Source organism: Enhydra lutris, unplaced genomic scaffold, assembly GCF_002288905.1.
Source record: "Enhydra lutris kenyoni isolate GAN:26980312 unplaced genomic scaffold, ASM228890v2 scaffoldscaffold17, whole genome shotgun sequence".
Taxonomy (NCBI): domain Eukaryota; kingdom Metazoa; phylum Chordata; class Mammalia; order Carnivora; family Mustelidae; genus Enhydra; species Enhydra lutris.
Window position 1 is genome coordinate 38,426,020 of NW_019154101.1, and position 12,434 is coordinate 38,438,453.

The 12,434-nt window shown below is 40.5% G+C and overlaps 1 protein-coding gene across 1 annotated transcript in view; it reads right to left on the reverse strand.

Annotated features, from left to right (window-relative positions):
* LOC111147730 (EPM2A, laforin glucan phosphatase) overlaps positions 1-12,434 on the reverse strand; it is a 119,258-nt gene that overhangs the window by 15,509 nt on the left and 91,315 nt on the right. Inside the window, exon 3 of the mRNA XM_022503951.1 lies at positions 3,142-3,383. Within this exon, the coding sequence (XP_022359659.1) occupies positions 3,142-3,383 (242 nt within the window). The remainder of the gene's footprint in view (positions 1-3,141; positions 3,384-12,434) is intronic.

The window sequence follows — 12,434 nt, forward strand, 5'->3', positions numbered from 1 at the left end:
TGGGAAGCACATGCCCTCACTTGGGAGGCAAGGGCAGACCCTATGTTATCACCAGCACTGCCCTGACAGAGGTTGAAACACAGTCTGAGTGCTTCCTATGAAGGAAAATGGAATTTTAATGGACACATTTGGTTTTTTTCAGGTGAGTGCCCGATTTGTCTCGGGTGAAAGGTACAAACCAAAATTAAAAAAAAAAAAAAAAGGAAAGAAAAAAACCTAACTCCTCAGCATGTGACAAAATGTACCAGAGTAAGGATCGATAGTACAATTGAGTGTAACAGGTCTGTGACAACTGGTGGTGACAGGCCTAACACACTGTCTTCTTTCTCAGACTTTATCTGACAGCATTATGTTACACCTCAAAACACTTCCAGATGGATTTTTCTCTAGCGTTCCAAAAATAGCTGAATTAATCTATATGTTCATTGTGCTAATACTTTCAGCCACCCAGATTAATCCAGTGGTCAGAACTTCCCTGGTTGTTAACCCTTTGATTACTCCCCAGGTCCTGCTGAACCAAAGAAAGCCTTCATTTAGCCTCAGCGTTTGGCCTTTTGCAGCTGGAAACGCTCCTTCTGCTGTCCTGGTTGTTGCCAGAGGACCTCCGTGTGGGAGGTGCTCTGCTTTTGTGACTGGGATGGGACCTGGTGACCCTGGGTTTTAACAAACTACTGTGTACCTTTTGGGATGGGATTTTCCCTCAGGTTTTTGCATACCCCAAACTAGCAGGCAAATACCTATTGGTCACCAGGGCCCCCAGATAATCAGTGCAGGGATGGGACGGGATGCAGGTGAGCTACACTAAGCTTTGTCTCACCTTATACTCCAATGGGCAACAATGCTATAAAACCTGAAGTAAGGAAGCAAGAATCAGAACGTTCTCTGGAAGCTATAGGCAGGTGAACCTAACAATCTTCTGTTTTGAAACCAGAGAAACAAAGCGCTTTCATATCTATCATCTTTCTCTATTGTTTTGATCCCATAAGGCAGAAATGATTACCCCATTTTCCAAATGCAGGAACTAGTCGCTCGATATCACACAGCTACACGGGAACTCTCCTTCCACTGCCACGAGTGTTGCCCAACTGCCTCAGTGTGGAAAGTGCTCCACGGTTATGCTGCAGAGGGACCCCAAAAAGACCCTAACACAACTACAGTGGGCCTAGATTCAACCAATGATCTTCTGTGCAAGTGAAGTTTGTTTGTTTTTTTTTCCTTGAAAACGAGCAAAGCTCTTACAGCTACATCAAGTTTCTTTGGACCACTGTTACCAAGAGGAGTATTTCTTCCCTCAGGAAAAAAAATTAAAATAAAAGTAAAAATTATACCTCTTCCCTAGTGATGGTTCAGTCCAGCCTGGGAACCACTTGAGATTCATAGTCAAGGTGGCCTACGTCCAGCTCCCTAGGATCCTTGAGATCTTTCTTCTGTCCCCACCCACATCCTGGACTGTTGACTCTGGGGAAACAAGCCACCTCCCTGCCCACTCACAACTTGTCTAAGTCCAGGTGATCATGACTACCAGGGACTGCAAGGGCGCTGGTCTGTGGAACGTGCATGCAGAGCCCGAGGGGGCATGCAGGGACAGGAGTCACCGCACGGTGTCTGCAGCCGTGGTCTGAGTCTAACTGCCTGTGTTGAAATCCAGGCTGTGTCTCTTTTCCTATGGCCACATTACTTCACATTTTTGTACCTGTCTTTTCCTCTGCAAAATGGAGATAACTGCATCTGCCTGGAGTCTTGTCAGAATTAAATGAGGCAAGGCATGAAATCGCTTAAGAGAGTGTCTGATACATTATGTACTTTGGGGGCAGGAGATGGTAGAGTCTTTTCTGACTAGGCACAACTGCTTTCCTCCTTTCCCGCAGAACAGCAATTCCCCAAACTCCCGCGGCCTGTGCCATTCCCACAGCTCTCTGCTGCCCCCTGCTGACATCTTGTTGATACTGGTAGTGACTGGTAGTGAAACGGTTCTCAGCGTCCCATACCTCCTCCATCCCCCCCCCAACCCCCTCAAGCACCCTACTCCACCACCAAGCTGAAACACAGAGCATTCCTGTAAAACCCCATGCCTTGGGGCTACACTGATGCTGTTTCCTCCATCTGGCATACTCTTCCTCCCTCCCCATTGACCTGTCAAAACCAGGCCACTTCAAATGCCATGACACAAATACAGCCTCCCTCTGCTGCCCCCCGACACCCCATAAGCCACCAGGAGCACCTGACTCCTTCCTCACATCACATTCTTCTCTGTATTGTAATTAGTTTTGAACTTCTCCTACCACCTATTGCTATGAGATCAAAACTCTGCCTTATTCGTCTCCTGTTTCCCCAGTAGCACCCATGTCATAACCTATCTTCACAAAGACATGCTCACTCCACCAGTACTTGTGCTGGAACTACAGCCTTGCTATTCCCACCCAGCCCCCAGCTGGGTCATCGCTCATGATCTGCCACTTCAACCACTATAGTGATCCCCTAACGGGGGTCCCCAGATCCACATTGTGCCCATTTCCCATCCCTTGTCCACAGTGCCAACTTTTACCTCCTGTGACACTCTACGTTCTCCTGCCACAGAGATGTCCCAAGCTGGTGGCCCTCTTGCTGGGATCCTCTCTCCCACCTCACCCTCACTAGCCTTCAGACTTAGGTCAAACATACCCAAGCAAACCTTCCCTGACTCTCTTCCTACATCTTACTTGCCTGTACATGCTCTCATAGCAGTATCTTCCTGACAAAAATGTCATCATAGTTGTAAATCTCTATTTATGGTCATTTGATGATGCATGTCTTCTCTTTATGACTGGAAGCTCCATGGGGACAAGAGCTATACCTGCTTTGCCTCAGCACTGTATTCCTAGCTGCCAGCATAATGCCACACATACCTTAAATACACAATAAACACATGTTCAATAAATAAAGGAGCCATGTTAAACAGAATCTTAGCCAAGGTGCCAAAATACATTAAATATGTTAAATTAAAACCTTATATTGATTCCATTTCCACCATTCATGATTAAGTCATTCAATGATACACAGAAAGGTATGTAGGTAAGTAGATAGGGAGACAGATGGACAGACAGCAAGGGCGTCTCTGAAACACATTCAGCAAGAAGCCAGAAAGATTCTTCCGATGCTTACCTTCAGTGCTCATATCTGGTGTCGGCATCCAGATGTAGACCAAGCCTTCTTCCCTATAGAGCTTAATCATGGTGTCTGGTGTCATGGGTTCTGGGTAGCGGTTACAGCCTGAGGAATTCTGTATAATATCCCATTCAGTCTGGAAATTCATCACAGCTGTAATCCCCAATTCATGCTTCAGTTTGATGGTTATATGTTCTACTTGACGAGGGCAGCTACCCAGCCAGATATTTGGTAGAATTCTAATGAGAATATATAGAAGCAACTATTATTATTGTTACTGTCATGGCTTGAGATATGAAAAGCTGCAGAAAATGTAATAAAATTTAGTAATAAAATGCAATTAACCTTTAAATCTGGCACAGGAAAAGCTGCAGTAATAATATTAGATGGTGTAACAATATTATTGATATAATAACAATATTATTGAAAGAAAAAAATACTGGGGCTGTCATTTTTAGGGAAATAAATAATCCTATTAACCAAAATGCTAGGAAATAAGCATTAGCAAGCTAAATCTTGTAACATATTAAAATAAGCCCACTAAGATGTATTTATTCCTTGAATGTATATGTGGTTCAACATTAGGAAACTCATCAACATATTTCAAACACTAACAAGTTAAAGGCAAAACTCCAGTGATTAGATCAGTAAATTCTGGAAAACATTTGCAAAAATAGGCCATTATTCCTGTTTGAAACTCTACATAAAAATTTCAAACTCTACATTTCAAATTTCAAAAGTAGGAGAACTTTTAAACACCAGAAGCTAACAATCTCCTTTTAAACAAAATCAAAGTTAAGCTTATATACATTAGTGCCCAACACTGTCCTATATATTTCATCTAATGCTCCAAGTTAAGAAGAAATAGAACTGTCTGAAAAAAAAAAAAAAAAGAAAGAAAATGTCGATATTTTTTCAAGTATATTTCTATATCTAATATCCCAAAGGCTGGACCCCACCATCAAAATTTCTGAGTCAGTAGATCTGGGTAGAGAGTCCAGGAATTTAGATTTCTAACAAGTTCTTAGGCAATACTGATGCTGCTAGTTCAGTGCACCCTGAGGACCTGAGAACCACTCCCTAAAAGATTTGATTACAAAAGCTATGCAAAGTATTAAAAGTATTAAGATACCTGGATGAGGGAAAATATACAAAAATCAAACAGCTTTTCTCTGTATTCGCAATAGCCAGGTACAAATGGAGAAGTGGAGGTGACTCTCATTCAAATATAAAAACAAAATTATAGAACATCTAGGAATACATTTAACCAGAAAGATTTATAAAATTTTAATGGACATTAAGAAAAAAAAATAGACAGACATACTGTGATGATTTATAATAAGAAATATGTATTTGGGGGCGCCTGGGTGGCTCAGTGGGTTAAGCCGCTGCCTTCGGCTCAGGTCATGATCCCAGGTCCTGGGTTCGAGCCCCACATCGGGCTTTCTGCTCAACAGGGAGCCTGCTTCCTCCTCTCTCTCTGCCTGCCTCTCTGCCTATTTGTGATTTCTCTCTGTCAAATAAATAAATAAAATCTTTTAAAAAAAATAAAAATAAAAATAAAAGAAATATGTATTTGGTCTTCATCCAGTTTCCAGCACAGTTTCCTGAGTGATAAGAGGCTTAAAGGTGTCTTTTGTTACACATTTGTGAGTAATCTGGATGGTACCTATCTGATGGGCTGGTTGCCAGGGGAACCAACTTTGTGACTAGAGGACAGAACTTTCAGTCCCACCCCTTGGCTTCCAGGAGGAAAGAGAGCTGGAGGTTGAACCAATCACCAATGGCCAATGATTTAATCAATCATCCCTATGTAATGAAGCTTCCATAAAACCCAAAAGGTCAGGATTCCAAGAGCTTCCAGGTTGGCAATACAGGAAGAGTGGGGCTCCCTGAGAGGGTATAAAATCTCTATGCAATTCCCCGCCGTTCCTTGCCCAGTGCATCTATGCCATCTGGCTGTTCTTGAATTATACCTTCTTAAAATAAGCCAGTAATCAAGTAAAATGTTTCCTGAGCTCTATGAACTGTTCTAGCAAATTAATCAAACCCAAAATAGGAAAGGGTCATAGTACCTCTGATTTATAGCCAGTCCATCATAAGCACGGTAACAACTTTGTTTGCACATGGCATCTGAAGTGAAGAGTGGAGGAGCATCCTATAGGACTATAGGACCTATAGGACTGAATTCTTACCTTGCAGAAGCTAATGTTATCTCCAGGTGGATAGTGTCAGAATTAATCTGAACTGTTGGTGTCCAGAAAATTAGTTGGATGAATGGGGAAATACCCTCACCCCACACATGTTGAAATTGGGTCCCGGAACCCAAGAGACATACCACACAAACACCACAAAAATGTAAATATTTTCCAAATAACATATAAATGTAATGCACATTATTACAACTTGTTACATGTGGTATATATTGTCTTGTTCACTACTTCACATGTGTACATCCTCTCCAGAACTAATGGGTTCCTCCAGAAGTAATACTCTTGTTTCAACTTTTTTTCAATCATGTCATCTAGAACTTTACTAGGTTCAATATAAAACATTCAGAAATGATGATGATGGTAAACATCACTTGATCTTCACCAGTATTCCCAGCATGAAGGACTAAACTACTTCTCTGCCTGAAAATGCTCTCTGACTTACGTCAATAGACATGTGTCCCTTCCAGAGGGACAGATTTAAGACCTCGCTCACAATGCTCTATGCTCTGTCTCTCCCTGCCACGATGATCACAAAAACACATGTGGATGCTGAGCTGCTAGAAGACTGAAGTAGCTTAGAATGGTGAGCTACCTCTGGAGGCCAGCTGCCCTGGAGAGCCGATGACTCATTGTATTAAGCCACTGTTTGTTCCCACAGGGTAATCTGACCGGTTTTAATACAATGCCTACATAATTAATTCCTTAAAGTCCCTAATGCCAGAAAAGAAGTTGAGCAGAGGGCCTATACTTTTATTCAGTTATTTTCATATTGAGCTTAAAGGAGTCCTTCTGAGCTTGGGACAATTTTGTTTCCCAAGGGATATCTGGCAATGATTATGGAGGCATTTTAGATGGTGATGCTGGGTGGTGTTGATGGCCCCTGGTAGACGGAGACCAGGGATGTTGCTAACCATCCTACAATGCACAGGACAGCTCCCACAACAAAGAATTATTGAGGCCAAAATGTCAATAATGCTGTGATTAAGAAGCCTTGTTTATTAGGACAATAAAAGTGGAATAGAACTCCTTATTGCATGTAGGAAAAAAAGGAATACGAGGCAGGAATGAGACCAACATATCTGACACAGTTTGTGGCTCATTGGTGATGTCATTCTTATGAAAATATGGTATCCTATGTCATATTTTAAGATATTTATGTATGTATAGAAAGACCTAGAGGGTGAAGCAAAAGTCTAATATAACATAGTTGAACACCACTACAACATTTTAAGTGGTGTGTAATGGAAAGGGCACTAAACACAAGCAAGAAAAAAATGCCAATCATAACACGATAATTTTAAAGCACTTGTCAATAACCGTCTATTATTAGGCCAAGTTAGTTATCATCTCTAAGCCTGTGGTGGGCTTCTCTCTAAAATGGGTCTAAAAATAATTAATTCACAGAAAGTGAATACAATTAAATAAGGTATTTTGAATAGGACTGATTCTAGTGGATGTACAATGAATGCAAGTGGAGTTTATGTCTATTTGTTATAATTTACTTACTTTAGTAATTTATTTTGTATTGTACTGACTATCCAGATAGTTTTCCATTGTTCTGTGTATCCTTCATTAGAACACCACAGAGTTTAGAACTCATCCTTTTTTAAGATTTTATTTATTTATTTGACAGACAACGATCACAAGCAGGAAAAGAGGCAGGCAGAGAGAGAGGAGGAAGCAGGCTCCCTGCTGAGCAGAGAGCCCGATGCAGGGCTCAATCCCAGGACCCTGGGATAATGACCTGAGCTGAAGGCACAGGCACATGACCTGAGCTGAAGGCCTGAACCACCCAGGCGCCCCTCATCCTATTTTCTTGCTGCCTTTTTTTTTTTTTTTTTTTTGACAGATTGAGATCGCAGGTAGGCAGAGAGGCAGGCAGAGAGGCAGGCAGAGAGAGAGGAGGAAGCAGGCTCCCCACTGAGCAGAGAGCCTGATGTGGGGCTCGATCCCAGAACCCGGGATCATGACCTGAGCCAAAGGCAGAGGCTTTAACCCACTGAGCCACCCAGGCGGCCCCCTCATCCTATTTTCTTAAATGAAATCTAGCTTGCTTTGTGTTTTGGTTCTTTTTTTTTTTTTCCCTTTTGGCTATTGCTGTCATTGTTCATACTAACGTAAGAAGCCAAGGGACTAATCTTCAATGAAAATACCTCTCAAGATCCAGCTTCTCCTCTCCATCTCCCCATGTCCTCCATGCTATTTGTTATGCTCCACAAATAAGAGAAACCATTTGATAATTAACTCTCTCTGCTTGACTTATTTCACTCAGCATAATCTCTTCCAGTCCCATCCATGTTGCTACAAAAGTTGGGTATTCATCCTTTCTGATGAGGCATAACACTCCATAGTGTATATGGGAGAAGGGAGTTGGGGGAAATTGGAAGGGGAGGTGAACCATGAGAGACTATGGACTCTGAAAAACAATCTGAGGGTTTTGAAGGGGCGGGGGGTGGGAGGTTGGGGGAACCAGGTGGTGGGTATTAGAGAGGGCACGGATTGCATGGAGCACTGGGTGTGGTGCAAAAACAATGAATACTGTTACGCTGAAAAGAAATAAAAAATTTTAAAAAAAAAAACTTTATAAAATTGAAAAAAAAAAAAAGATCCAGCTTCACCTACAACTTGAATCCTACTTACCCTCCAGAAGATAAACCAATTTTTTATTGCTGCTTGGGCTTTAAGTCTAATAGCTTATTAGGCATTTCTTCTGGGCTACTGAAGATGATTATGGAAAAAATAAAGGCAACAAAATTTAAAATAAAGAGAATATTCAGAAACACAGAAAAGACGTAATGGTGTTGTGAAGATGAGGATGGGATTCAAAGGCCTTTCAGTTTATTCTCCACCCTAAAGCATTCTCCAACACTCCATTAGGCCAGTGGGCTGACAGAAAAGTCATTAGCAGGAACACGCTGAGAGTGCTTAAGGGATTCGCTTGACCAGGACATTGTTAGCTGAGTGTTCAGTCTTCACAGGAATGGAAAGGACGCACAGCCTGGGTCATCGGCCCCTCCCTCTGGCTGCTGAGTGAGAGCAGGGACCAGCTCTATCTAAACGCCCCACACCCCCTTCCATTGTCCCTTAAAGATTTCTCCTCCAGTTCCCTGCTGGATGCCCAGTGGACAGCAGCGGTGGGTTGTCAGACTATGCTGTGGGATCTAACGGAGCACACTAAAGTATCCAAAACTGGAAAAGAGGGCAATAGAAACCCCAGAGGTATAACCAAGAAATATAACCTTTTGAACAACCATGCATTTTTACTGGTAAAATTTTGAAGTGGACTGGTAAAATATTAAAATGAATGAAATTCATGACAGGCATGCTAAATTCCAAATGTTACCCAGAGTTCTCCTGAATACGGTGCTCTCTGAGTCCATAGCCCTTAGTACGTACCTAGAGAATAAATGCCAAAAGTGTCTGGCAGCAAGATTTTAATAAAGACAAAATAATAGCTCACAGAGATCTACAAAGCAAATCAGACAAAATAAGAAATCAGAATGCCAGACGAGCGTCAGTATATAGAATCATACTCTCTTACTGGGAACGAAAACAACAAAAGGGAAGGTATTATTCTGCCATCTCATTCAGACCTGGTCTTCAACTAACTGGGGACCTCAGGAAATTCAGAACAGTTCAAAGGTAAACGGGCCCAAAGTTGGTACCTTTCCCACATCAAGTTTCTAATGGAAATAAGCCCTTGAAAGACGCACTTACATACATTCCCACACACATGTCAACCCTAGCTTTTCAATCAGGGATTTCTAACTTTTTGGTAACAATTCTTCCTCTAGAAGTGCCACAAGTCAGAGTCCATATTGAAGAAATGAGTATAAATTCTTAAATTCCTGATTTTTTAAGCAGTAAGTGCTGAACCTAGGAGATAGATCACTAAAGATAAATTCTGAAAACAAGTGCTGTGTTGAAGAATAGAGAACTAAAGTTATAAAGTAAACAGTACTGAACTGTTATATTAGAGATGGAGCCAGAGGATGGAGTTTGTTGGAAACACACAAATCAATGGATCCTGCTTCCTCAGACAGCCTAAGTGCCCTTCCTATGCATCCTATCTTAGCTTGCTGTCTCTAATAACAGGTGATATATTTCTAGTTACATGATACACTGGAGGTAATAAGATGCATGGTGTACTTTCTAAACAGTAATTACACTGTTACTTATCCATTCAAAAGAGAATGATTTGACACCATTAAAAATCAATTTTTACTCATCTCATCTTATTTTAATCTTCTTTCAGCATCAATGACACTTTAAGCCATTTTAAAAATCCAGATTTTTTTTTTAAGGTGAAAAGAAGCTTGTTGAAATATGGGATTTGGGGAATAAAAATCCTCTGTAAAGGTAGTTTCGAGGCAAGACATACAAAACTTCAAAGATAAAATAATGAAATAAAAAATATATAGTTCAAAGTTATATTATAAATTACACTATAAAACTTGCAGAGAATTACTTTATGAATAGCTCACTCTTGATCATGAGTTACATCAGATTTCTGGCAGCTCAACTATAGATTATCTGGAAAGGTCAGAAGAAACCACTGCACCTAATGGGTATGGACACTCAGTCAACCCAAATGTTCCCAAACTTGACTTTGCATTCAAGCCACATCAGTTTTTATAAAAACATATATTGCCAACATCTAGTCCAGAGGTAGTTATTAAGTGGCTGTGCAGTGAGATCTATGATTCTGTGGATTTTTTTTTTTCAGGAAATTAACCAGGTATATATATATATATATATATATATATATTCCCTATGCAGCCAGATTCCAAAACCACTAGCCTGGCCAATCCCAATAAACATGTAGAAAGTTAGTATAGAGACCTCAATACCTTTTAATAGCAGCAAAAAAATATGGCAATGAAAGGGCATGGATTGCTCAGCCCTATCCATGCACAGAAGAGTTAAGTCCTTCCCATTCTCCAAAAATACTTTCAAGACTAAAAATGATTCCCAAACAGAGAGTGGGGAATGGGAAACTGTTAGGAAAGAGCAGCTATGAGGATGTGTGTCTATGTGTTTAATGAGTAGCATCTTCTAAAAAGTCAAAACTACATCTACTTCTGAGTCATGACAAATATTTAATATAGCAATATTCATTAAGAATGTAGTTTGGCAAAAAAAAAAAAAAAAGAACGTACTTTTGCAGATGAAAGTTTTATTCATTTGAGTATTGACTATTGTTATCATGATTCAACAAAAAGATGTTTAAATAAAATCCATCCTAATAAGATTACAGCTTAGCTTAAGACCAGGGGTCGGGGGTGCAGAGGGTGGGTGGATGGCTGACATTCTGGAACCTTACTTTGTTGGACGGCAAATCAAAATCAATTTCACTCATTTGGCTGAATCTGGATTTGTGGTCCCAGGTAATTACATCACAATACTACACTGTTCACTTCACCTGTCAGGCCAGGGCCCCTGTTCAACAGCAAGTGAAGCGTATGAATCAGAGCCCACTTGTTCCACCTCTGCTGTCAGTCAAAGGAGGCCTTCCTGGCAATAATGTGTACATCATGAGCATCCAAACATTTTGCAAAAAATACCATTGGTATTGACAGAAGGGAGGAGCATGGAGGGAAACAGAAGATATCAGCAAATAAGCCAGTAGTATGGACTCCACATCTCAGTTCCATCACTAATGGCCTTGAAAAATGGCAGAATAACCTTTTCCTGAAGGTGAAAATTAGCATTATATTCTTTCCATAAGGAAAAAAAAAATGTCGGGAAACAAGGGATGATGGGATCAATGTATGAACATAGGATTTGTTTATTTCTTATCACCCCAGGAGACCACAGCTGTTGAAGGCAGTGCCTTCTTCCCAGCCATAAAAACACAGCACCATTTCAAAGAGGGAGAAAATGGATTTTGCTGAGGTTCCTTATAAAACCCAGCTAATGATTCAGGAGCAAAAAAAAAAAAAAAATGATTAGCACATTTTTTAAGTTGGATAATTTTGTTGCATTTACCTTATTTAATATTTTATAGGCAATTCAATGTGAAATTAAATGTGATCTGGCTTTTAAATAATGGGAAAAGAAAAAAAGTCTATTAGTCCTATCATTTAGATCTCATTAGTGGGAAAGCAAGAGAAACGTTAAAATCAACCTCCAGTAAACTCCAAGCTTCATTAGCACATATAACTCCTGCTAAAAATCTGTCCTCTATTGTTAAATGTTGTTATTAATACCAAACTTCTACCCCAAAGACTCCAGTTAATGCTGATTGACTACACAAAGACAAATCTCAATTTAGAGAGTCATTCTAATTTCCTTATTTAAAAAACAGTTTTATTATAGTTTGCTTATAAGCTATAAACTATAGTATACAGAGAGCACATGCTAATTTCCACAGGTACACTTAGTTTCTTAGATTTTTTTTGGATGTACTATGCAGTTTATAGCCACATATATTTTTATTTTCTATATTAAAAATGCCATATAATAATTATTAAGGTCTGAAATGCATTGAATTGAGTTCCCCCAAAATTTCCAAATTGAAGTCCTAACCCCCAGCACCTTGATACCTCCTCACTTGGAGACAGGGTCTCTACAGAGGTGATCAAGTGAAAATGAAACCATTAGGGTACGCTCTGACCCAGTATGCCTATTATTCTTATAAGGGGAAATATGGACACGGACACATACAGAGAAGACGATGTGAAGATAAAAGAAGACAGCCGTCTACAAGGCAAGGAGAAAGCCTTGGAATAGATCCTTTTCTCAAAGCCTTCAGAATGAATCCACCCTGTAGACACATTGATCCCGAACTTTTAGCCTCTGGAACTGAGACAAATATTTTTCTGTTGGTTAAAAACCTCCCCAGGGGCGCCTGGGTGGCTCGATGGGTTAAGCCTCTGTCTTCTGCTCAGGTGATGATCTCAAGGTCCTGGGATCGAGCCTGCATCAGGCTCTCTGCTTAGCAGGGAGCCTGCTTCCCCCTTTCTCTCTGCCTGCCCTTCTGCCTACTTGTGATCTCCTCTCTCAGTGTCAAATAAATAAAATCTTTTTTTTTTAATTTTTAAAAAATAAAAACTGCCCCAATTCATGGCACTTTGT